This window comes from Fukomys damarensis, unplaced genomic scaffold (assembly GCF_012274545.1).
Source record: "Fukomys damarensis isolate Sample0158 unplaced genomic scaffold, DMR_v1.0_HiC HiC_scaffold_27, whole genome shotgun sequence".
NCBI lineage: Eukaryota > Metazoa > Chordata > Mammalia > Rodentia > Bathyergidae > Fukomys > Fukomys damarensis.
The window spans coordinates 18049087-18076248 of NW_022900939.1; the positions used below are offsets into that span (position 1 = coordinate 18049087).

At 51.4% G+C, this 27162-nt stretch overlaps 1 protein-coding gene across 1 annotated transcript in view; it reads left to right on the forward strand.

Annotated features, from left to right (window-relative positions):
• Positions 1-27162, forward strand: part of Kcnq1 (potassium voltage-gated channel subfamily Q member 1) — a 343150-nt gene that overhangs the window by 268811 nt on the left and 47177 nt on the right. Inside the window, exons 15-17 of the mRNA XM_010636154.1 lie at positions 3697-3791; positions 4456-4502; positions 5642-5703. Coding sequence (XP_010634456.1) covers positions 3697-3791; positions 4456-4502; positions 5642-5703 — 204 coding nt within the window. The remainder of the gene's footprint in view (positions 1-3696; positions 3792-4455; positions 4503-5641; positions 5704-27162) is intronic.

The window sequence follows — 27162 nt, forward strand, 5'->3', positions numbered from 1 at the left end:
AACTCCCATGGCATCACAAGCCCTTCAGGCTTCCCTGCCCAAGAGGGAGGCTATTCAGGCAGACCTGTCCGGCATCAGCCCCTCGCCTTCAGGCATCCCTTGAAGACTTCATTGTTGTTCCAAGGAAGGCTCCTCACCCCAAGAGAGCAAGCCTCTCAGAGGACACTTGTCTGAGGCCAGGCCTAAGCACTCTTCCTCTTCACTAATCAAGAAGCAGCAGTCTCATGGCTCGCCCACCCTCCCCTGGGTCACACAAGCTTGCATCAGTGAGAGATGGACAGATGCCTTCAAAAAGACCAGAGAGTGCCCCAAGTCACTTGGGGAAGGAAGTGAAGTTCTCCTTGGCCAGCACAGTGCTCTTGCCTTCTATTTCCTTACCCCCAGCCAATGTGGTCAGGAAGGGGGAGAAGACTCCTGGCTAGGAAGGGCTGCAGCTTTGGGCTTCCAGTAGCCATCAGCAGCCCCTCCAGAGTAGGTCTCCTGAGCTCCCAACATCCAAGGCCTATGAAAGATGGCCTTGGAGGCAGACAGGGCTCCTTCTCTCCTGTAGGCACAATCCTGGGGTGGAGGCCATGGGGAGGGAAAGGCTTCGTATTCACTTTGAGATCAGTATATAGCTGTGGGAAACAGGCACCCTTAGCAGGTCATTCTCTTTGCAGAAGAACCTCATCACCAAGGTGGGAAATGACCCAACTGAGTTCCTCAACATTGCATGGTTTAGCCTTGCACCCAGCTCCAGGCCATGCCTTCTGTACCAGGCTATGAGGTTGAGGCAAGCTGGCTGATAGTCCCCTCAGTGCAGGTCTACCTGGACCCTGGGCCAACCACCCACAGCCTCTAAACTCCTTGGGCATTTTGGACCCAGGACTCCCCAAGCAGCCCTGAGCAAGTTCATCCCCATCTGTTCTGACAGCAGGAGCCCAAGGCATTGGCACCACTGTGTGCGTGCGGGTCTCACCTGTTCTTGCTCCTGACAGCCCCCTGCTGTAGCACCTGCCACCACTGTCACTATCACAAGCCCTGAGGGTAGACCCTGAATGGGCCTAGTGCTTGCCCACTGCTGAGCTCCTCCCACTAGCAAGAACATATAGCCCCTACCTGGTCACCTCAAAGGTCAGCTAACACATAGCAGTACTGTAGTGGCTATCAGGACTCAGTTGGGCCACACTACTCACGCTCCCACTGGCCCTGGGGCTGCTCTTTGTGGAAACAAATAAAAGCTCCTCTCAGCTGGCACCAGGAAGTCTACCCAGTGACGTCCTGGGGACATCTGGGAAACTCATAGGCAGGGCATCTGGGGCACCCCCAGCCATTGTGGAGGCCTACCTGTCACTGTGGCTGCTGGGGTGAGAGTTGACACAGAGCATGGGGGCTGCCTGATGGCTGTAGCAGCACCTCCCAGGTGGGGAAGAAGCTGCAGGAACCCTTCTGGGGTGAAGCATGGCAGGACTGTCCCCAAGGACAAAGGACCCGGTGTGTCTCCCTCACTGGGGAACAGCTTGGCAGTGACAGCTGAGAGTCACAAGGGATCTCCAGGGCCATGGCCATCCCCAGCCTGAGATAGTGGCTTCCTGTGGGCACAGAGCAGCACCCCTGGCATGGACCAAACTGGAACTTGCTTAGACTTGTAGGACAATGCTGAGATGGATACTGGTCTCCCTGAGAGTTACTTCTAGGGCCCAGGGACACCTAGCCAAGGATAGAGACCCTTGTGTTTCCCACTTCAGGTCAAGAGGTCAACCACAGCAACCCATGTGGACCTGTCACTGTGACACAGGCAAGAAAACTGCCTGCTGGCATGGGTGCAATGGAGGAACAGACTTCCAGGCTGGGGTTCCCTGTTCTGCTGCAGTCCTGACAGTGGCCCAGGAAGTTTCCAGAGCAGGCCGGGAACACCTACCTCGCCATCCTGCATCTCCCCTGCATCCCAGCAGCATATGACCTTTTGAGAACAGAGAATCCTGCACAAGGATGGAAGCTGGGGCCCCCCCAAAGAGCTGGCTCCTGTTGCCTGGGGCTACAGGGTGGGAAGCAGAAGGCCCCTAGAGAACAGCAATAAGTGGGGTGAGGAGAGAGCTCCTGGCAGGGAGGGCTTTGTGGGGCCCCTGCTCTCAGGGTATCCTCTGATATCAGCCTATCTGCCCACCTTTACCCCACCCACCCCAGCTAGCCTTGGGCTGCCAGCATGGTGGGTGGTCCCCCTTCCTATCTCGCTGGCAGATAAATCCCTGGCCCAGACCCCTGTGTCTGGCCCAAGGAGCCAGAGCCTCTTAAGCCTTTAAATTTTGTCTTGAGTACCCCCATCCACCGTCAGTCAGGCTGGATAGGCCGTCTTATCTCTGCAGCAGGGACATTAGCTCTAGAGAAAGCTGAGGTGGTCTTTCCAGCCAGACCCCAGGCAGCCACTTCACAGAGGCTTCACAAGCCCTGACCAGACCCCGACAGGGACCTGGGTGAATCCAAAATAATCTCAACACCTGGATGTTGTAGGGAGACAATGGGGAACATTTGTCCTTCCTGGCCTTTGCCCTGTCCACCCCACCCCCGTTCCTACAGAAGTGCCCTCTCTCACATAAGGTATACTAAATCACATGTCGGCTGAGACCTCTAACACACATACCCACACGTGCCTGGATGCAGTAGCCCCTGGCTCCCAGGCTGTCTGGCAGGGAGCAGTAGAAGCAACTGTCCACCCCAGCCCAGGTCTGTACCACCTCAAGCCCTAGCCCAGCTTGTTCCCCTGCCTGTCTCCCTCACCTACCCATGCCCCACCTTGAACTTCCCAACAAAAAGCAGTGACCCCAGCTCATCACTGATGGGGCTGAGGGGCAAAGAGACCTCCTGGGCCCAACCTGCTCTTTCATGGTTCCTCCGAACAGAGCACTCTACTCTCCCCATGACTCCCAGATCATCAAATGCTGCTCAGCCTGGCTATTACTCCCTGGGTGAGATTCTCACAAGGCCACTGAGAACAAGGCCTTAGGAGAAAGCTGATTGTGAGAAGCTTCATCTTCTCCATTGTGGTCTCTGCTGATGTCACCACCTGGACCTGGACCCCACTGATGGGATCAGAGCTGATACAAGGCCTGGAAGCTCTGTGGTCACCTGCCCTGCCCCACATGTCCCAAGGCCTGCTATGGGAGCCCAAGCAGGCGTCTACCGCCTCCCTACTCTGCAAATGTTAGGAGCTGCTGCCCAGGAGTATGTCCAAGATCATCTGGGGGTACAGACAAACAGGTGCTGTGTAGAGCTGTGCCTCCCACCCCACTGGATCATCTCTTACTGAGGCTGAGATCAAGACTGGTAGCCTGGAAGGAGAGCAGCAGGTCCTGGCAGTGGTATGACAGGAAGCTGAGCCTAGCAAGGCAAGACGACTGCCAGAGCTCTCCAGAAGTCAAACTGACACTTCAGAGACCCCAGAAATTGAACCAATAGCCAGGGACCCACAGAGGATGACCTGACAACCCAGGGCCTCAGTAGCCAGGATGGCCTAGGGGACCTCTAGAAGCTAAGCTGATGGCCGAGGCTTCTAAGAGGCTCAGCTGATGGTCAGGGGCATCCAGCCTGTAGTAGCAAAGCCATGGGGATTAGCCCTGCTGTGCACGTTCTCTGGGCCAGGCCTGCCCTATCACTGTCTGCATTTAGAGATGAACCTGCAAGACACAGGGGAGTGACACATGTCTCTTTGACCTGCAGCAAGCACGGAAGCCCTACGATGTACGGGATGTCATCGAGCAGTACTCTCAGGGCCACCTCAACCTTATGGTGCGAATCAAAGAGCTGCAGCGAAGGTGGGCACAGGTGGGGTGTGGGGACATGGGCACCTGGGGGCCACCATGGCATCTTCACTCCAGCTGGCCCTGCTCCACCCTCACAATGGGCAGTGCCAGCTCTAGCCTTGGCTGGGCTGAGGAAAAGAAGGAACCTTAAGTTGTCCCCAGAACCTTGAGTCTATCCCCTGGGTCTCCCCCATCCAGAGGTCTGACCCCCTGTGGCTCTGCCCACGGCTAGGTCTGTAGCTGGAGGCTCTGACCAGTGGGAACCATCATGTTCTAGAATTCTGGCTTGGATCCTTGTCCCCATGGAAATGGCATAGTCCTTTGGATCCAGCTCAGGCTTCGCTCAGCTGTACTTCATGGTGGGCTAGCCTGGGAACCTAGCTCTGTGTGTTACAGGGTACCAGTCCTAGCCACAGGTAGGCACTGGCATGTAGGGCCTCGCCCATGGCTGACCTCACTTGCCCCACCCAGGGAGGAAGTCTAAGCAATGACCCAGCTGCTACCCCTCATCTCTGAGCTTCCTGCTGGCCCTTTCAGGAGCATGAGCTCCTGTGGCCCAGGAGCCTCCTGCAGGTCCTGGGGGACCGCGGTGTGTGGCCCCTGAGTGGGTGGGCACATCAGCCTGTTCAGTGCTTGAGGCTGAGCGTGAGCTGCTCTCCGTCTCCTTCCCTTTCAGGTTGGACCAGTCCATCGGGAAGCCCTCCCTGTTCATCCCCATCTCAGGTGTGTTCTGCTCAGGGACTGGATGCCACCGTCCATGCCAGCGCTTCTCCTGCCTCATTGCTCTTCTCATCATCAGAGCAGGCCTTCAGACCTCCTCCTCCATAGCAGAAGTCAGGCCAGAGGGCAACCACCCTGAGAAAGGGCACCGGGGTCACACTTTACCGAGAAATTTGCAGGTTGTGCAAGGCTCCATTTTGGTCTCTAAATGACAAATTTCTGGACATGGAAGTCAGGCTCTGGGCATGGAAGTGTGACCTAAGGGCTACTTTTTAGGAAGGAGTCCTAGTGGTGGAGGGCCCTGGGATGGGGTCTAAGTGGGATGAGCTAGCCAACCTAGGTCTCAGGCTATTGGCATGGACTCCTGTTTGGAGGATGCAGCACTGTGCATGCCAGTTTTCTGGCTTGGCCCAACTTTTCAAGTCCTCTAGGCAGAGTCTGAGTCATGCCAGGGAAGGAATGGGGGAGGTTCATCCTTTGGAGGACCCTGGCCAAGGTTCTAATAGAACCTCACAGCACAGGCTGATGTGGCAGGGCTGGTGGCCAGCAGGATTCCCTGGCCTGGCACAAGGCCCAGTGTCGTGAATCTGCACAGCAGGCAGCTCTGAGCCAGGTATATCCCATCCCAGCTGACACTCCCAAGGGGCCTCCAGAGGTCTCGCAGCTGGGGGCACAGGGACAGAGCCCACCTCCAAACTGCCCCTCCCACTACACTAACCCCTAATGTTCCCCCCAGGGGAGTATTTTGAAAGATGGCTTTGTTGGGCATGGTGGCACACACTTGTAATTCCTGCACTCTGGGAAGCTAAGGCAGGAGGGTCCCAAGTTTGAGCCCAGCCTGGGCAACTCAGCAAGACCCTGTTTCAAAATTTGAAATACTCAAAAATGGCCTGGCATGTTGCTCAGTGAGAAGGACCTGGATTCAATCCCTCAGTATCACAAAAAGAGAAGAAGACAGAAAGAAGGAAAGGGGGGTGGGGAAGAGAGAGAGAGAGGGAGGAAGAAAACCAAACCACATGGCCTCATAGGTTCAGGCCTGTTGACCCTCAGCTACCTCCCCTGGCAATCCTGCTCCCTAAGTCAGTCAGGGACCACCACCCTTCCCAACATACATCCCTAATATTAGTGCTTCACCCTCATAGAAAAGAGCAAGGACCGTGGCAGCAACACGATCGGCGCCCGCCTGAACCGGGTGGAAGACAAGGTAGGCTCCAGCATCTGGCTCTGTAGGTGTGGTCTGTGCCCTCAGGGCCAGCTCAATGCCTCCGATGGCAGCTTCTCACACCCCTGATCTGTCCTGAGTGTACACTGGGGACTTGCACAGGGCCAGAGGGTGTGTGGTCCCCTCCCTGCCTCCATGCTCATGTGGCCCACATCATCCCTTCTCTAACTGGGACTCAGCCACCTGGCTGGCTATCTACCCACCCCCACCCCACTGAAGGGGCCTGGCCAGGCTGGTTTCTAGTCTTCTGACAAGTGGCATCTTTATTGGCAAGTGGCACCTTTCAGGAGCATGAGCTCCTGTGGTCCAGGAGCTTCCTGCAGTGCCCACCAATTCCTCCCTGGAGTTCTGCTGTCTACTTTCACCTAGCTAACCCAGGCCCATGGCCCTGCCTCTGTCCTAAGTGGAGGCACTGAGACCTTGAGGCCAGGCACACTGGGCCTTCACCGTGACCCACTTTCTCCTGCCACCTCTCATGCTTTGTGTTCCAAGAGCCTTCTGGCTGCACCCTGAGTAAGGGAAGGCAGTAGCAGCCTGGCTACTCAGGCTTCCTCTAGGCCCAGTTGTCTGAAGCTTTTGCTTTGGGCAGGCCAGGGCTCAGAAAACTCAGTCTGCCCGGGACTGGTTCATGGGAAGGGGCATCTTCTGCTTATCTCGGACCCAACTGTACTGGGGAGGGATCAGCTCAGGATGGGATGCTGGCTTGTCCTGGCCCTACCCTGCCAGGCCACATTGAGCCTCCACGGGCCAGTCTTAATTAGGGTCACAGGTGTCCAGGTGGGGTACAGCAGCCCAGGTGGCTTCTCTGTGGCCTGGCTGCTCTCTGCTCCCAAATGCCAGGGCCTGAATGGACTGAGCTACAGGGATGCCCCACTGCCTGCCAGCCTTGCCCACTGTCTCTAGCCCTCTCAGCCCAGAGCCTCTGCACAGGGTGGCCCAGGAGCCACAGGAGTTTCTGGACCAAGGGAGGCCCTTTTTTGGGTTAGGCTCAACCCACCGCTACCCTTTGAAGTCTGTGGTTTGAGGCGGGCTTTTATCTTGCTGGGCAGCTCGTCTGTCTACATGAATTTTATCTGAAAGTTATTGAGTGGCTAAAAATAGAGGAATTTCAGTTGGGCAGGGAGTGCTGCCTGCCTTGCTGGGTTGCCCAGCAACACCCAGCCCTGGCTCACTTCCAGTCACTGCAGTGGGGCAGGTGGGCCTGGCTGGGCCCACGAAGGAGGAGTGGCTCTCCATTCTTGCTCGGCCTAACCCGGGCCTGGGTGAAGTCTCCCCTCCCTACCTGCATAAGCCACCCCCAGGCTGTGGTGGCCATGGTTCCCTAGACCATTAAATGGAATCAAGCAAAGAGAGGGCAGGCTGGGCTCCAGGTGCCCCCTGGGGCCTTGACTTTGGGCTTGGCCTGCTGAGCAGTGTGTTCCCACACCTGGACCCCACTGGAGGACCGGATCAGGCCTGAGCAGGGTGGTGCCATGACCTTTGCCAGGGAGGAGGCCGAGCAGGAGTTGGTGCCCACCTGTCAAGATGAGAACAGGAGTCATCAGCTCACAAGACCAGGTCCAGCAGCCCATGAGCCTGGTCTTTGTCCTCTGTGAGCAAGGGTGACCCTGACTTACCCTCTTTGCGCATGGATCCAGTGACTCGGGGCTGGTGCACCAGGGCAGCAGGCTAGGCACATTTAGACAGCAAAGGAAGCTGGGAAAGAGCCACAGCACGATCTCCAGGCCCAACGCAACCTCCTCACTCAGCCCATGTGTCCCTGGTCAAGACAGCTGTCTCCCACCACTGGCCCAATCATAGAAGCTTCTCCTCGACAGCACAGGCTGAGATATGTGAACCTGCCCACCCCAAGAAGTTCTGAGAGCGCCACTCACTACAATTCCCAGATCACCCACAGTGTCCTGCCAGGTCTAGTTCTAACCCCCTCCCTGACTGTCCCAGGACTTTCTTAAGGCTCTTCTCACTGCCCCATGGATCACTGGCCCCTCCCCTTAAGCTGAGACCTGGAGCCTGGTGTCCTCTGAGGGATGACAGTGGGTGGCAGACAGTATCTCCTGAAAAGACGATGAAAATCCCCTCTTCTCGGGTTTGAGTTATGGCCATCCATGGCCTATTGGTGTCTGAGACCAAGGCCAGTGTGCAAAGGTGGGTCAGTGCTGGCCTCAGGCTACAAAATCACATGCCTGTGTTTCATCATCTCTGAAACACAAAGAGCCATGTTTTCAAGAATCCCTAGTTATTGCAGACAAGGCTTAGGAATAAAACTGGGACCAAGTAACAAAGCCCCCAGCCATAGCACTGCCAGGCTCTAATCCAGTGTTGCCAGGATGCTGGGAGATTCCACAGCAGGGGGCTTCAGCAGGGGGCACTACGCTGCTGCCCCCCCCATCTGACTTGGACCCAAGCTATTCATCAAGGGGCCAACGGAGATGTGCTGACTGGGGTGGCAGCAGCTCCTGGCAGCATTGCCTCCACCCATGGCAGCCTGCCCAGCCCCTCTTCTGCCAATGACCGCTGCCCCCATAGGGACAGACCCTGGGAAAGGGCTTCTCTGGGCCCAAAGGGCACAGTAATATGGCCTGGGCCTCACATTATCGCAGTTATCAATGTAGCCATCAGGACCATAAACAACCCAAGCGCAATCCTGCTGACCTTGGGAAGCAGGGGACAGGAAATCCCTCAGAGCCTAGCAGGCGCACAGCAGAGCCAGTGCCAGCCTAGCCAGCCAGCTCCAGCCAGAGCCCCTGGGCCTTTCCCACCCAGCCCTCCCCTCACTTCCATCTGCCAGTCTGGTTGTGGTGCCAAGGCAGTCAAAGCTGTGGCCCCCAGATCCTCACTTTTGAACTGAGTCCTGTCCCAGGCTGGATCATCCAGCTGCAGGACCAAGACCCGAGAGGAGAGGAGAAGGGGCCTTTGAGACTTAAAATCAGCTAGCCCCCACTTTTAAGAGGAGATCATTCTGAGGGTCAAGGGAGCCTCAAATGTTCACTTGCAGGTGTTACCCAGAGAAGCCCACTGAGGTTATTCAGGACTGCCTCAGTTTCCCTGAGGGGACCCTTACACCCTTATGTCTGGGCCAGGGACCCACTCTGGAGAGAAGGGCCCCTTTTGCCTCCCTGGCAGAAAGTCTGTTGTTGTGTGAAACTCTTTTTCAGCACTGGGCTCTCTCTGCTCCAAATTAGAAGCCTCCACATATCCTGCAGGATGCCCCATCCATGGGGCACTGTCCACCTCTGCATCTGTCCTGGCCACGGGCTGAGCCTTCTGTTCCCACCCATATCCCTGGGCTCAGGAACCTCCTCAAGTCTCAGACCTGTCCCCAGCTGGCCTCCCTCCATTGTCAAATGAGAGGCTTGAACTGTTGGTGTGCTTGTGTTTAAAAATCCAAAAGCTGCTTTACACTCTTTCGGCTTTCAGCTTATATTGTTGTCTTTTTTATTCTGAAAAGGGCTCTTATTTGTCCAAATAAATCCCGTCTCGTGGGTGGGATAACTAAAACCAGTGTACAGTCATCTGAGTGCACACGGCTAGCGAGGCAAATAGCTGAACTCCAAGGCCATAGACGAGGGCAGGAGAACTGAAGTAGAGAGGGATGGAGACAATGAGAAGGTGTTTCAGAAATATAAGGGTTTCTCTGAGAAGAGTCTGGGGCCAACACTGAGGGTCAAGGCTGGGGGAGCACAGGCAGCAAGGCCCATGGGCCATGGTCAGGGGAAGGGGGCTGTCGGACAGGTACAGGTTGCCTGTCATCCTGCAGCAGTAGTCGTAAGAGTGTTGGCCATACCCAACCCAGCCCCAGGCCCACTGGACGTCCCTGGGCTCTCTGAGGAGCCCACTGAGGAATCTGTGCCCATCTTCCTCTTGACCTGTCTTTTCAGCCTTTCCCAGGCCTGCCATGGTGTTTACGTTGGGTACTGCTCATTTTGCAATCTAAGTTCAGTCTGCTGTGCCGATATGAGCAGCACAGAAGGCTGGAAGATTTTATTTCTTCTCTGTTTTTGCGGGAAACTGTCATAGCTTAGAGTACAACATGGGAGTTCTGGATTTCCAGACACCAGTTCAGAGAGCAACTAGTGGGGAACCACCACCCACCCCCATCCCTAACCCAACCCTGAACTCTCCCACCACAAGCTATCCACTGAGCTGTGCACCCAATATGGATTCTTCCCTAGACACTGCTACTCGGCCCCTCCTCCCAGACACAGTCCTCTGCCCCTCAGGCCTACAGGATAGACTGCACTGCCATCCCAGGCACCTCCCTGGGGTTCCCCAAAAATCTGCCTCGGTACCACTCATCCTTGCTCTCTAGCCCCACATCTTGAGACCAGGCTTTTATCTTCTGTAGCTTGGGTTATTTATCCAGCCATCACTGCAGACTCCAGCCCCTCACGTTGTATATTATTTCTCAAACATTGCTGAAGTCCACTTGCTAATGTTTTGTTGAGAACTTTTGAATCCATACTTCTGTGTGACATTCGTGTGTAGCACAACTTCCCTCTCTTACTCTATCCCATCAGGTTTTGGTAACACATTCATGTGAGCCTCACAGACTAAGATGAGAAGTGTTCCTTCCCTCTCTTGTGTACTGGGATATTATTAGAATTTTTTCACTTCACGGTTCAGTGGAACTTGGAGGCCAAGCCATTTAGTCCTGCTGTTCTCTTTGTAAGAAGATTCTTAATCACTGATTCAATGGCTCTTAGGTTATTGACTGTTGGGGTTTTCTGTTTCTTCTTATGTCAGCTTTGAAAAATAATATATTTGAGAAATTTGTACATTTTATCTTAGCTTTCAAATTTATTGACATTTATTGTTTTAATGTCTATAGCATAAGTATTTTGCCCCCTTTATATCCCAAATTTGACTTTTTGTGTTTCTCCCCAGTGGTCAACAAGCTTTCCAGCTAATCACCAGTTTTATTAATATTTTCACCCGACTTTTGGCTTTGTTGATCTTCTGTTGTAGCTTTTATTTTGTTTCATTCATTTCTCTTAATTTTCTCCCTTCTATTTATGTGGCCTTTTTTTTTTTCATTGAGTTTATTGGTACATTTTAGGTACACAGTACAGTTACATTCACCATTGGGATCTTGTACCTTTACATGACAGGTCTTGATTCTCATTTTTTCCCCTTACCCCTGCCCTCCCTTCACCCTCTCTTCCCTTCCCTATTTACAAATACTTTATTTCCATTTTTTCATTTTCTCATATTTTTTTCTTTTCCCATATTTCCTTTCCCCTACCCTTCCCACTTCCCCTACACCTTTAGCCCTTTTCTTCCTATTTCACATTGTCAATTATACCATTAGGATCTTATGTACAGTTTTTCACACCAGAGAAACTATTCACTATTTACACATGTGTGACTTATTTATTTCACTTAAGACTATATTATATGGCTTTAATGTATTGCTTTTCTCTATCTTCTTGAGCTGGATAGTTATTAATTTTTAGACTTTCTAAGGTATTAAAGGCAATAGCATTACAGCTATTTATAACATTTAAGGCTATAAATTTTTCCTTTAACTATCACTCAAGCTGCATCCCACATATTTTAATAGATAGCATTTAGTTTTAATTTTCATTCAGCTACATCATTTTCTAACCTCCACCATGACCTCTTGTCTGCCCCAGGAGTTATTTTGCTGTGTGGTTTTTGTCATTGTTATTACTGTGGTAGAACTTTCTAATAATATGGCTCCGCTGTCAGAGAAAGGGGTCCGTGTGATATCAGTCCTTTGGAATGTTTTGAAATATGGCATATGGTAAAATATATGGTCCATTTTTGTTCTGTACTTGAAAAGAATGTGTATTCTGAAGCTGTCGGGTGTGGGGTTGTGTTTATATCCACTAGAACAAGCTTGTTAATTGTTTTGTTCAAATCTTCTATATCCTCTTCGGAATGTTTTTATCTACTTGATCTATCATTACTGAAAAGTCGTAGGGTAAATTTCTGTTTAACTTTCTAAGAAAATTCTTAACTGTTTTCCAAAGGGATTTTTGTTTTCCCACCAGTGATGTATAAAGGTCCCACTTTCTCCTCCGCCTTGCAGTGACATGGTATAGTTAATCTTTTTTTAATTTAGCCCTGTTAGTGAGTATGTAATGGTATCTCATTGTGGTTTTGATTTGCATTTCCCTAATGACTAATGATGTTGAGCAACTTTTCATGTGCTTATTAGCCATTCATAGTCTTCTCTGCTGAAATGTTTATTCAACTCTCCTGCCCATTTTCTAATTAAGTAGTCTGTTCTATTATTGAGTTGCAAGAGTTTTTTTAATATATTCTGGATACAAGTCCTTTATCAGATGTATGACTTGCAAATAGTTTATTCTATTCCATGGCTGTCTTTTCATTTTCTGAATTGTGTCTTTTAAATCGCAGAACTTTTTTAATTTTAATGAAGCCCAATTTGTCTTGTCTTGCATGGTTCATGCTTTTAATGTCCTAAGACCTCTTTGCTTAATCCAAGGTCATAAACATTTTGTCCTGTTTTTTTCTCCTAGAAATTGTAGAGAATTATCTCTTACATTTAGGGCTATATTTATTTTCAGATAATATTGAGGGGTAAATATTGAGGTAAAGCCTAAGTTTTTGTTTTTGCACTTATGGATACCCTGCTGCCTGGCACCATTCATCAAATAGACCTTTCCTTCCATCAAGTTATCATGACACCTTTATCAAAAATCAAATGACCAAAAAATGTTTGGGTTTCTTTGTGGAATCACAATTCTGTCCATTGGTCTATAGGCCTGACCTTAAACCCACACTGTACTGTCTTGATTATTATGGCTTAACAGTGAGTTTTGAAATCAAGTGGTAAAAATCTTCTAATTCTGTTCTTCTTTGTTCAAATTGTTTTTGCCCACTGTAGGACCTATGAATTTTCACATAAATTTTAGAATCAACTTCTCATGTTTTACCAAAAAAAGAGAAGAGCCTGATGGGTTACCTTGAATCTGTAAATCCATTTGGGAAAAACTGGCATGTTAGTAAAACTGAGACTTACAATCTTGGAAAATACTATATTCTTCCATGTATTTGATCTACTTTAATTTCTTTCCGTGGTGTCTTGTAGTTTTCAATGTATAAATTTTGCATTTCTTTTGTTAAAGTTATTCTTAAATATTTTATTCGTCATGTTTTCTTAATTTCACTTTTGAATTGTCCATTACTAGGATATAGAAATACAATTGGCTTTTATATTGATCCTATAAACTGAAAGCTCATTCTTATTAATTTTAGTAGTTTTTGTTGCTATTGATTGATTTCTTAGGATTTTCTGCATACTGGATCATGTTATATGTGAATAAAGACCGTTTTTCTTCTTTCCTTCAGTCTGAACGCCATAAACTTCTTTCCTTCCTTCTCTCTCCCTCTTCGGCCCTCCCTCCTTCTTGCTTTCTGTCTGTTTCCCCCATCCCCCCATTCTGTCACCCCTCTACCCCTAATTTTCAGTAGCTTAAATTTCCAGTAATGTGCACCTAGAAGCCACAGCAGGTCTTGTAGGGGAAAACATTACTTGTCGTCATCCAGCATGATGTTAGGCTTTCAATAGATGCTTTTATCAGGCTGAGGATATTTCCTTCTATCCCTAGTTATTAAGAGTGTTTATAATAAATGAATACTCAATTTTTTTTCAAATGCTCTTTCCGTATCAAGATAATGACATAGTTTTTTTTCCCCTTTTATTCTATTGATATGGTGTAATACATTAACTGATTTGGGGGTCTTAAACCAACCTCACATTTCTGGGATAAATCTCACTTTGTCGTGGTACATGATCTTTTTATCTGTTCCTAGATTCACTCTGCTAATATTTTGTTAAGAATGTTTGTGTCCATATAGCTTCATACAGGATTTTGGTCTGTAGTTTTCTGGTAAATTTTAAAATTTCTGACTTGGATATCAGATTTTTAAAGCCTCTTTTTCAAAAACCTATAACCGTATGTTCCATATGTGTTCTTTGCAAGTATTGCATGACTGGATTTTAATGGTCATGTAATACATTTACACTTAATGTCATTTCTGTTGTATTTGGGTTGATTCCTAGCAGCATAATTTGTGCTTTCCATTTGTACTGTTTTTTAGTGTTTCTTTTTATCCTCTTTCTTGCCTCTTGTTGGGCTGATCATTTCTCATTCTATTTTTCTGTCTACTGGTTTTGAAGTTATATATTCTATTAACATTTTTATAAAGATTAACCAGAACATTTTACATGAGTATGTACCAGTGTCAATTGCCATGGCTAACTACATCTGTTATAAAACAAGGACTGGGGCTGGGAATGTAGCTCAGTGGCACTGCCCCTGCAGGGCAAGCACAAGGTCCTGAGTTCAATTTCTGGTACCAAAAAGTAAAAAAATTATAATTATACAAGGACTGTAGAACACTTTAACTATAGTCACTCTCCTTCTGACATATAAGTTTTATTTTTTGTTAACTACTGACTGGTAGTGTTTTATACCATTCAGTGTTTGTTTTTCTCATCTGTCACTTGTTTTTTAAAATCTTATCATTTATCTTTTTTTTTTTTTCACCTTAAACTTTACATCTAGCATCACTTTTTTCTGGTTAAAGCATTCACTAGAATTTCCTTCAGTAAAGATAAAAATCTTTCAGATTTTGTTTGAAAATGATCATTTTTCTGTTGTTCTTTTAAAATATTTCTACTAAGGCTAGGCATGGTGATATATGCCAATCTCAGGACTCTGGGAGGCTGAAGCAGGAAGATTGCAAGTTCAAGCCAAGCCTGGGCCACTTAGCAGCTTGGAGAGAACATCTCTCAAAACAAGAAGTAAATCACTGCAAAAGCCTTGGGTCCAATCCTCCGTACAGCAAAAAGAAAAAGAAAGAAAGAAAATCTACCAGCTATCAAATCTAGACCCACTGTCAACAAAACTGAATTGTCCTTTGGCTTTCATTGTTACCATTGAGAAAAACACAAAAGCTGAAATTTTGCTCCTTGGATTCATTCAGGCTGGCCTTGAACTCACTATGTAGCCTAGGCTGGCCTTAAACTTGCAGCATTGCCTCAGCCTCCTGAGAGCTGGGATTCCAAGTGAGCACCACCACATCCAGCCACCCTATTCTACATTTTGAATGCGTTATGTCTTTATTTTCGCTACTTGAGTTACCTTCGTCTGTGGTTTAGTGTCTTACACCAGTTCTCTTATTTTTGGCCAGTATCTCTTCAGATTTTGCTTCTTCCTTCTGGAATTTTCATCAGATGTGTGGAAAACTGTCTCACTCTATGTCTCTCAATCTATTTTTCTTTTTATATCACTATGTCTCCCTGCACTGTACTCTGGAAAACTGTCTAATCTATCTTCTAGTTTACTGATTATTTCTTCAGCTGTGTCTAATTTGCTGTTAAACACATCCAGTGAATTTTAGATTTCAATTGTTTTTATTTATAGAAGTTCTGTTTGATTTACTTATTACCTGGTAAGTCATTTTTATCATAGCCTACCCTTATATATCCAAAGTGTTTCAAAATTTATTAAAGGTTTTCAATGTGGCTACTTTATATTTAGTTTCTCTCAACTCCTATAGCTAATGTATTTTTGCATGTGTGTTCCCATTTGGTTTCACAGTATTTCTTTCCGCTGCATTCATAGTACTTCATTTGCTTTGCTTTTTAAATGGTAATCTCATATGTTTTATAACTTGTCTGTGGGAATTTTTGAGGCCTGGTGTGAAGCTATGGGTGCATTTCTAGTCAGAACTTAGTTCTAGGCTCAAGAGTTTTCCAGACAACTCTAAGTAGTATGGATTCAAGTTTCCATGCTAAGCACGGACCAACTTGTGTATATGACTTCCCAGGATAAAAATGGTTCTTTTCCTTTTAGTATTAGTAAGCTTTTCATTGCTGGGACAGAATACCTGACTTATATAATATAAAGGAGGAAAGGTTATTTTGGGCTCATAGTTTCAAAGTTGTCACTTCTTGGCTGGCTGATTCCAAGGCAAAAACATCATGGTGGAAGAAAGGTATGGCTGAGGAAAGCTCTTTACTTCATAACGGACAGGAAGCAGAGAGCAGGGGAAGAGCCAAAGAGAGAAGGGTCAAGGAACAAAGAGACCTTCCAAAGTCACACTCCCAGTGACCTACTTCCTTCATCTAAGCCCTTCTAAGAGCCCATTCCACTGGGAGCTCATCAGTGGATTAATACATTGACAAAGTTAGCACCCCTGTGACCTAATCACCTTTCCAAAGCCTTACCTCTGAATACACAAACCTTCTGGGCAGGTGACATTTTTGATCCAACTCATAACAAGCAGTAAGGCAGTTTTCTTTACAACTGTCTTGGGAATAGGTTATTTCCTGTTGACTCCCGCAGAAGGCAGAGCCTTCCAGTTGTAGGTAGTCAGTGCTATGAGACTTCCTCCCTTCCTACTTTGATGTCTGACCATTCCTTGCTGGTGAGATTGAAAATCAAAGCTCAAGTTCATAAAATGTCCTAGGCCCCTGTCACCTCTGTGGGCTCCACCATCACCAGGTCCTCAGCCTCATGATCCAACTTCCTGGTCAGCTCATTGGTTCTAGCCACAGATGTATTTTTTAAATTTTCCAGTAGCCACTTAAAAAACAGGGTGAAATTAAAATTGCAATAATACATTGTATTTAACCCAATAGGTCCAAAAGTACTGTCATTTCAATGTATTATCAGTATGAAAATCTATTAAAATAGGTGACTTTATTTGCTCAGACCGAGTCTTCAAAACCAGTGGAGTTTTACATTTACAGCTCATCTTGATTCGGATGCTAAGTGTTAGATTTCATAAAACATACAGCTGAAAAAAGAGATTCATATGCCTAAGTGATTCCAAACATATGTAAATGATTTCCAATAACTCAATGGAGGATCTGTATTTAAGTTTATTCAAATCAAATCATTAAAATTCAGTTCCTCCGTCTCAGTAGCCACCCACAATTTAAGATCTCTGTAGCCACCCAGGGCTGGTGGCTAGGCTGTGGGATGGTGCAGACATCCTTGTCTGCATCTGGCCCACATCTGGCCGTAGTCAGGCCGGGAGATGCCAGTGGGCACCAATAGGACGTGAGGAGAGCAGGTGAGGTAGAGCTGGACAAGAGAGGACATCGTAAGGAGCCTCATGTGGCCCCAGCCCCCTTCCCCACTGCAAGAGACATCCCTGGAGACCCCTGATGAATCTCCCTGAATCCCCTTCCCTGAGACCCCAGAGCCCGTGACCCATGCCTCACCAAGGTCCCGGAGAACCACCAACCTGAAGTTCTGGCTTTTCACGACCAGGTCAGTCTGAGGGGGCCTTGGCTTCCCTGGAAGGTGATGCCAAGAGGCTGTGTTTCCAAGCTGACTTGTCTGACAGCAGCCGCCACAGCTGCCATAGGTAGCTCACTACCCGCGGGACTGTTTGCATCAGAAAGTCAGGCAGCCTGGAGCACCAGCAGCCCTGCCCTACTCTACTCACTGCCCTCCTTTCACCACTTGCCTCTTCCCTCCCAGCACTTTCCTCCTTGCCGCTGAGCTGCTCTTGAATGACATGGCCGTAAATAGGAGAAGGCGTGGGGCTCCCGGCTGATCAAAGGGCTCCCTTTAGAAGCCCTCATTAGTTTGCTATTCTGGGAACTGGTTATTTTAAGTTAGTGTATTTTTTCTTTCCTCAGGAGCCTTCTTAGTACATGGAGGAATCCTGAGGTGCTGGCCCTTCCATCAAACCACACAAGCCCTATTTTGTCCGGGCTTTCACAGATAAACCTATGATGAAAGCCATGTTTTGATGCTGCGGCCCACCACTCATGTCTGGGTGGTGGGGGTCGAGGTGTGTGCTTGTACCCAACTAGAGCCCCTAAAACTTGTAACCAGTATAGAGCCCACTTCTAAAGGAGGCGGAGCCCTTAGGCCCAGACCCCCCAGGACTCTGGGAAGCCAGCACCCCTCATTTTCCTGGCTGCCCCCAAGCCACACCCTCAGGCTGCCTCCAGGTTTCGGGAGAGACCTTTCAGAACATGTTCCAGCTTTAGCCTCAAGCCCACAGGCAAGGTGCTGGCCACCAGTAGCCAGGGAATGTACAGAGATCACACATGTACAGAAGTGGCCACGACTGTGAACAGATGGGGGAAAGGACTTTTGTGCCTTCCTGGTGGGTGTGGCAGTCTTGCAGTAACCCTGCATGTAGACAGGAGCTGTGTGCCCTCTGGTCCCACATCCCAAGGAAAGGCACTGGGGTCAGGGCACATGTACAAGGACATTGGTAGTTGCCAGTTTGTAGCCTAGAGTGGCTCAAAGACAGTTGGTTGTGATGCTTTCACCTGGCCCGAGAATCTTGAGGCTCTTTTTCCTGGTGCCAACAAGGGAGCCAGAGCCATACCCTGGGATGGCCCTCCTGTGCTACTGAGCAAAATTCCAAAACGGACAGAGCTGGGGGTGGGTGGGGATCCCAGCTGGCCACCCCCACCCCAGACCTCCTGAGCTGTGGACAGGTTGGACAGGTGGATGGCTTGCAGGCAGGATTCCAAGGGGCAGGTGGTTATCACTTTGCCTAAGGGAAGACATGATGATGGTCTTCACACGTCTCTAAGTGCCTGCCTCCCCCAGCAGTGATAGTGAACCTTTCAGAGACTGAGGACCCAACCTGCAACCTAAAAAAACTCACTTATTTATCACAAACCACCAAATTTGCGATTAAACCTGAATACCAAGGCTTTAGTTTAGAAAAAAAAAACTCATACATTAACATCTTTTGTCCTAAAAGAAAAACACAATAACAGAGCATTCAATGGTACAAACAGCTTTTTTTCGTCTTCTTTTTTCTTTTTTTTTTGGTACTGGGGATCAAACTCAGGCCCTTATGCTTGGGAGGCAGGCACTGGAACCACTGAGCTAAATCCCCAGCCCAACAAACAGCTTTTTATTGAAAGGTAAAAGTTTGGACTTGGCACGCTTTTGCACAATTAATGTGATCTTTGCTGTCGTACACACACTGACAATTTATCAAACCTTGGCTGAGGCAACTTGGCTTGCATGCCGACAGAGCAGGCCGTGTGTGCCCGCTGTAGCACATGTGCCATAGGTTGGACCCGCTGCCCCAGAGTGACTTCAGGTGGAGGCCACTCTGAGCCACAAAGGCGCCTCAGAAGCAAGGTGGCTGCCCTTTCCCATCCAGCCTCCCGCCCCGATTCCTCTGATTGCCTGGTTTGCTTTCCCACCAGAAATGTCTTCATCCTGACATCCTTTGACACCACTAGGCCCTTCTACCCCTAAAGGCCCAGCTCTTAGCTGCCCTACCAGAAAGTGACCTTCATGTCATCGTGAGAAGTCACACGGTCCCATCCAGAGGAGTTTGGGAAACACTCCACCCAACCAGGCATTTCCCAGCTACCCTATGGGAAGGACTAGGAACCTTCAATGTCATGCATGTGACAAGGACATTGGTCTGTCCACCAGACACCACCTGTCTGGCCCTGGGAGGCTCAGAGGCTGCAGTCGTGCCTGGGACTGAGGCCTGCTCAGCTGGGTGCTTGGTGACCTTTCCTGCCAGCTCCAGCAGCCCTACATCAGTGCCTGTTGCCCTCACTGGGCCTGTTTCCCCTCCTTCTGAGGCAAGGAGGTGTCTGGCTCAGTTACTGTGCATTTAGAGGAAGAAGAAAAGTATATGTCCTCTCAGGGCCATTTGATCCAGCCTCGTCAGTCTCCCAGGGCCAGCTCACCGAAGGAAGGGACAGCTACTCCAATGGGCACTTCTGCCTGCTTTCTGAAAATTAAATCAATAACTTGTCACCTCCCCTGCGGGAACAGGTGGGCACTCTAATCACCATCCTCATTTTAGGGAGGAGGGAGGTCTCCTTCCCTCTCTTGTGATCCTGCCTGGGGAGTCAGAGCCAGGCCTGGCCCAGGTGTTCTCAGAGTCCCGTATCAGCTTCCTAGTGGAGCGTCAAGCCCACAGGCACACACCATGTTCACATGCAGGCACCTACACACAGGCTGTAGGCCTCAGGCCCCGAGGGCAGAGCTCTGTCTAGCAGGATTTAAGGTCCAGTTATAAACAAGCCAAGTCACCACAGGGCCCCTGGGGGGGGCGGGGTAATTTCTTACAAAATGGAAGATGAATATCTGGAGTAGAGATGACAAGGACAAGTCGGCGTGTGGCCACAGGCCTCCAGGCTCCCCTCCCTGCCTGCTGTCTGCGGGAGCCGATCTGTGTTGAGTCAGGCACCCAGGTGTTTATGTCAGGGAGCCTGACGTGGGTCCCACTCACCCACACAGGACCTAGGAGAGGTCACATCCCTGACCTTCAGGCTCCTCTGCCCTGCTGTAGGTTGAAAAATGACCCTCAGGCCCTCCAGAGAGTTCACCACCTCTGGCCATCCCTGGGGCGGGCAGGGCCAGGGAGTAGCCTGTCTTCAGAGGCTCTCTTCTTCCTGCCTGCTGGGCTTGTCTGCAACGTCCTCACCTCAGTGGCGCAGGCGTAGGCACCACTTCTGGTTCCATGGCAGAGAATGGAGCTGTTTGGAGGAGACAGTCCCACCCCATGATGCCCTGGCCCAGCCCACTCCTTTATGTGGGAATCTGGGACAGGTATTTCCCGCAGGACAATTCACAGTGCCATCCCCAGTCACCCCTCAGGCCCCCACCACGAGCCCTGTCAGAGGAATTAACATCACCATGGCTCTGTTGGGGCTTTATCCAGGGCTGCCCCTTCAACATTGTGTCCACCTGTGTACACACTGACACGGACATACACATGGGTCCTGGTGGGGGGGGGCTTAGCCCCTGCCCATGTCACACAGGGAAAAGCCTGGGCCTTCCCCTTGCACCTTTGGAGGTATGGCTTGGCTTAAGTCCTACATACTACACTCTGGCCATGAAAGCTGGGCAGATCCCTGGAGCTCTCAGTGGTGTAGTTACCCCCTAATCAGTAGAAGGCACAATGCTGAGATGAGCATGCTCATTATATTTGGAAGATTCATGTGTTGCTTCTAGCCAGGCCAGATAACCATCATGCACAAAGGCCCTGTGGTGCATTCCAGAGCCAGGAGGCCAGAATGGCTGCTCAGAGAGTATACACGAGGAGGGACCGACCAACTGGCATGGAAGTCACTCCCCTCCATCCTGCACATGTGCCAAATGCCTCTGGGTATTCATCCCAAACCTGGGCCTCAGTTTCCCTAGCAGCTCATTGGCCTCCTGCCTTTCGTGCCTCCTGAGAATCATTCTTTCCCTCTACGCTCCCATTTCTTTCTTGGAGTCTTTCTTTTCCAGTCTGTGTGGGGGACACTCCCCCCAGACTCTCCCAAGTGGCTCTATTTATAGGTCTCAAATACTGGCCAGAGAGGAAATTTACATTTTCTTAAAATTTAGCTCAAGCCCATGTCAACTTCTGTGGGTGCGACTGCTTCTGAGAGGCAGGGTTGGGGGAGCCAGCTACAGACAGAGGTGTGTGTGTCCCAGCAGCGCAGCACGGAGGCCCGAGCCTCGGGAAGGATTGTGCGGAGCTATAATCGGCACAACCATCGAGGGGGCCAGCCGGACACCGTCCACAGGGCCTGGGCGTGAGGGTGGCACAAGTCTCGTCTGTGCAGCCAACCTCAGAAAAACATGTATTTTGGTCAAAATGGGTCCCTTTTTAAACTTGTCACCCTGCGGGTCAGGGCACAGCCTGCCCCCAGCCAGCTCTGCATATTAAGCAGTGTGGCTTGGTCACTACCAAAAATAGATGTCCCGACCCAGAGCCGTCCCTCCCACCCTGGGAGGGGACCAGCCTAGACAGGGCAGCCAGTCCTGGCCCTGGCAGTGTGGGCTCCGGAAACCATGGACTGTGAAGGCAGGGCGGACAGGACAGGGCGGAGGGCACAATGGGCATGTGCCAGCAGGTTCTGAGGCTGCCCCTGCAGGTCTGCAGGGCCACAGAGACAGCGTGGGGGCCCAGGGACATCTGGGGCCCAGAGTTCCGGTGGGATCAATCGGGGTCCTGAGCGTTAAGTCAGAGCCTATCCTGCGCCACCCCAGCTGGGCGACAGGTGGATGTCAGCAGGTCCCACACACACACTGCGAGGCCACATGCAGCAAGTGGCAGGCCGGAGGCTGCAGGTGTGGGGCTCTGCCTCGCCCTGGACCCGGTGTCCCCAAAATGGCTGACGCTGCATCTGCAGCTGGCCAGAGCGCACCGAGTTGTGCGCGGAGATCCTGTTTATTTTGCGGAGCACACAGCCTTTCGTTGCCCGGGTTCCGAGTGCTCCAGAGGCAGATGGAAATTTTTGTGGATTAAAAACGGGGCTGAGGCGCGCTGGGCTGTTTGGGTTGGCAGCGAGCTGCCTCCCCGCCCCGTTCCTCATCCACTGCTTCCCGCCCTTGCCCGGCGCATCCATTCATGCCTAGCTCACTCTGGTCCCCTCCTCCACTTCTCTGCCTGCCCGCAGCCCTCTCACCCCCCTCACTCCGTGGGCCTTGAGGGGACAGCTGTGCTGGTCCCGGGTGGGTAAGCTGGAGCCCTTCCCAGGTCTGGAAGAGACTGCAGGAGACAGAGAGGCTGCTCCTCTGGGGCCCTCCTCAAGTTTGAGGCCCCTCTGACTTTCAGAGCTTCGTCTGTGAAACCGCAGCCAGTGTGTGGACCAGGAGAGCAGGGTATGGGGTATGCATGTGGCCCAGCACCCAGAAAAGGCTTTGACTATAGCCCCTTTCACAGTGGCCACTTCTCTCAGGAAGACAAAAGGCACCAGGCTGGCAGGAAGACAGGGCCTTGTCTTCCTCCTGCTTAGAGAAAATCCTCACCACCCAGGCAGATCTGGGCCTTCAAGAGAAGACTGAAGGGTGTGCAGGTCTGCCAAAAATGATCTCTAGTGCCACAGGGAAAAGCCTTCCAGGAGGAGGGCACAGCAAGTGCAAAGGTCCTGAGGTGGCACCATGCCTGCCACATCTGAGCCTCAGCAGGAAGGCAGAATGGCCAGAACCACAGGTAGAAGAGAAGATAGCGGCATGGAAGATAGATTAAAAACCAGGCAGAATGCCCTGGGGGCCATTTAAGAGCTTGAGGCTATACTTGGGGAGGAGCTCTTGGGGCCAAGGAGAACTGTAACCTGACTCCCATTTTTAACAGGGTCACCCTGGTACATTGAGGATATGTGACAGGGGGTGAGTGTTCTCATGGGGACTTCTGGGGCTGCCCTGCTTATGCTCACCAGCCCTGGGACACCCCTCTACCCCCAACAGCTGGAGCCACAGGTCAGGCCTCACATATAGTGCCAGCTGCCTCCTGCCTGCCAGGGATGCTGAATTCAGCAGGGTGTCACTCAGACTGCTGGCCCCTGTGTCACCTGGTCACTCTTGGCCAGGCACGTGCGGGTGGCAAGGACCCATGGCCTCAAGAAGGACTCAGCCTAGGGTGCCATGCACGACTCTCCAGGGTGCACCAAGCAAGCGCACAGGTCTTGGTTCCACACCGTGACAATCCCACTTCCCAAGAGGGCCCTCATCAGTGACCCGGTGGAGGTTCACCATTGGGTCGTAAGTGCTTTTTCCAGGCCTTCAAAATGAGGCCCAGCTGGGTGAGGTGATGCCCCACGGGGTGAGGTGGTTCAGCTACTCTGAAGGCTGATGCAGGAGGATCACAAGTTCCACCCTAGTCTGGATGGGCTAGCAAGTCCCTGTCTCAAAATAAAACAAAAGGAGCTGTGAGTGTAGCTCAGGGGAGCATGCTTGTTAGCACGTGTGAAGCCCCGGGTTCCACCCGCAGCGTGGGAGGCAGGTTGGGACTTCTGTGGCCGGTGGAGAAGCAGAAAGTACAGAAACAGAGAAAGGAAGCAAGCGCACAGCATGGGTTCAGTCAGCCATCCATCCATTCATCTTCTGTCCATTGGCACCAGCTCCACACCAGGGCTGCCACTGTGAGTGGGACAGGCTGGCCCTGCCCTTGGAACACACAGCCCAGCAGCAGAGAAGGAGATGCCTATAATAACCGGTAATTACATATTTCCTGGTGTGAAGGAAGAGAAAGTACCAGCGGGCAGGGTGTCCCCGGTCAGTGGGGTCAGAACACTGGAGCCAACTGGAGAGAGCCAGGAGGGGCAGAGCAGGGAGGGTGTATCTTGCAGGCGGTCTATGCAAAGGTCCCGGGACACACGGGCCACTTCCTCTGAGGCTATGAGAATGTGGGCTGGCCAGCCAGGAATCTAGGAGCACAGAAGCCCTGGCTTCTACGGAAGGATGATAAGAGGGAGGCAGAGGTACCCCCAAGGACAGTGAGGGGCTGCTATAGTGTTAGGGATGGACCACAGTGGAGACCGTGAGGGAGGCTCCCCAGAGGGACAGAGGTCAAGACAGAGCCCAGAAGGGGTGCTGTGCTGGGAGGGGAGCAGGGTCAGGCAATCGATTCCATTGTGGACAGTGGGGCGGGCAGCTGGGTCCCTAGAACCTAGAGGTCAGGAGTAGGAAGTAGATGGGTAGAAGAGACAGGAGAACGGGAATGCATGCTGTCCAGGCCTCACCGACTACGAAGAGGGAAGACCACAGGGAGGAAGGGTCAGCCCACCTCAAGCCAGCACATCCCAGCCGGGCACCTAGAGAGCAGGGCATTACAGGTGCCCAGCAGTGAAGCAGTGTGCCCTGGGCTTAACAGGCTCTGTGGGGCACATCAAGGGACTTTCCAGGTGGGGAGGCCCTGTGCCTGGCAGCTCCTAGAGGACAGTGTCGGGGGTGAGGGGGGTGCGGACAATCACAGGTTCAGTGTCACCATGCTGGACGGAGGGAGGGACCTGAGTAAGACAAGGCCTTGTCTTACTGTGACACAGCACAGCCCACAAACAGTGGGTCCCACACTCATTCTAGTCAGGGTAGCTTGTCCTCTGGAGACAAGAGGGTCCCAGTGGGGGTGAGGGACCCTCACTCATTGCTGTGGGACTGGAGCAGGCTGCTGAGTTAGGACCCAAACTGTCCAATCAGGAAGGACCCTTTCCCACGTTGGTGAGCACCCCAGGGTCAGCCATGAGACTTGCTGTCACCTCCCGTGTCCTGGCCAACACCATCACCAGCCCACTGGTGAGAGTCCTAAGGTGCCTAGGTTTCCTGTCTCTCCTTCCTGCCTCTCAGATGCTGCTTGTGGACAAGGGGCCTTCACCCTGAGCTGAAGCACAGAGAGCGTTCGCACGGCAGGCCCTGCCACTTCTGGCTGTCTAACGGGGCACTGCTACTTTCTAGGGAGGCTAGGATAGGATCTCGGGGGGACTGGCTTATTTGTCTTACTCGCTGTCCCTCTTTTTCTAAAATTGTATCTGTGTACCCAAAGCACCATGGCCACTGTGATCTGATGGTCCTCAAGTGTGACACATAGTAACTAAGCAAGAGGGAAAAAGGAACAGGATTCCTTGAGCGCTGGGTGGACACTGGCTCTCTGCCGGGCTGGAGCAGAGCCCTGACCTAACCCCTACACTCCTGGGGCTCATGGGGTTTGACTGGGGTCCCCAGAAGTCAAGGTCTTGCCCGATTCTCCTGGCGTCAAGCTTCCAGTTGTCACATGACACCCAGCACCCCCAGTCCCAGAAACCCCTGCTGTTTCTGACAGGAATGTGAGACCATCTTTTCCCTCAGCCCTGGTCTCTGTACAGGCCCATCTCCTGCGTTCTCCACGAAAGGAACAGGCTCTTCTCAAGGGAGGGGGTCAGGCAAGTGTGACTGCCATCTGTGATAGGTGTGGGGACAAGGATCGTCCAGGGGAGGCCAGTATGAGGCGAGCACTGTCTGTCACCTAGCTTCTGCCTCAGATCGCATGAGGGCTTTATGTTTTTCCAACATGATACCAACAATGTTTCTTATGTGACACTTTGCTGATGCCTCCTCACCTCTGTAAACTTCATGCTTAGGCCACAATGGCCTCACCATTAAACACCATGAAATTGTCAGTTTAGGGCTCAGGGTTACTTTCTTAACATGCATTGAAACACATGCTTAAATGCTAAATCACTCAGGCCCCATCTGACATTATGCCACCTGCCAGAGCCAGCGCTGCCTGTGGTACCACAGCCCTGCTGAAGATTCCCAGCCACCAGGCTACGGCCACATCAGGCCTCAGCACTCCTCACAAACTCAGAAGCACGCGACAGAAGCCTAGCAGCGATCCCAGACTGTGAGAGTGACACGGTGGGAACCTGCCCTTAGGTTCCCCTTAGGGGCCTTCCCAGCTCCTGTCAGTCTGCAGACTCTGCACCCCAGCTAGGGTGAAACCAAGCAAGGCCTCCAGCCGCCAGCCGGCCTCTGCACAAGCCTGTCTGGATCATTAACGTGTGTCCCCCAAATGGCCTATGCCTGGGTTTCTCCCTGCCGGGCACTCAGGAGCGTGTGCCTCCATCCAGGAGCAGAGCCCCAAGATAATGGGCCCATGGAAGTGAGGGAGTGGAGGCCAGGAGGCCCCGTGGTTCCCCTCGAAGCCAAGACTGTGGCCGCTCTTCCCTCCTGGGCTTCCTGAGGCCTGTCCTCACCCCCACACAAGCTCCCATTGCTGTGCTGTCCTAGCCTGCACCACCTGACAGATGTGACGGTGACAAAATGATGGGGCAGGGAAACGTTGGCCCCTCGGTGCCAATAAAGGCGGCCTTTATCCCGCTGTAAATGGTTTCTGTGTCCAGTGAGACGGTGCCTGTCCCAGGCCTAACCCCCCAAGGGCCAGAGAGGCGAAATCGGATCTGCGGGGAGAGATTTTACAGCACAGGGGTTGGTGGCAAGTGGTGGCGGAACGTCCCCACGGGGCCACAATGGAGCATTGTTCGCAGCCTCACCTGGGCCGTCTCCAGCACCCCAGCAGGGATTTATAGGGCTCAGCCGCAGCCCCAAGCAGCCGCTCTGGGCAGACTCAGGAGGGGCACTCAGGGTGTAGGGGGGCTGTGAGGAAGAGGACAGCGCTGGGGGCCTGAGACACTGGCCCCAGCCCCCCACCTCCCCAGCCAGCAACAGCCAGTCAGGCACAGGCCAAAATGTGCCTGCAGACCATAGCAGGTCACACCATTAATGAGCCCTCGCTTCTGCCATCTGCGCCACACTGAGGAAGGTTGGGGGACAGGAGGCTGGGCCAGCACCCTGCAGGCCACCTTCCCTGAGCCCCCTGCATCACCAGGTCTGGGTCAGGCAGCCTCTTGCCTTCCAGAACCCCAAGTGCTTCCCCACACCAGTCCATACAGGCAAGGCCTTCCTGAGCCTACACCTTCAAAATCTGGAGGCTGAGGGTCCTGCCCGTGAGATCCAACTGGCCTCGTCTGTTTTGAAAGCTTTGTGCCTTCTCTGTGGGAGGCATACCTGGCCTTCAGCCTTTAGAGTCAGCCCAGCTCTACTTCTTCCATGGCCTGATGCCTTCCCAGGCCCCCATCTTCCTTAGCTCTGGCCACCTTTATGCCCACAGGACCTTTTCACAGACGTGGGCCTTTGCCTGTGCTGAGTCCTCCTCCCAGAGTCCCGCGTGGCTAGGTGTCTCATC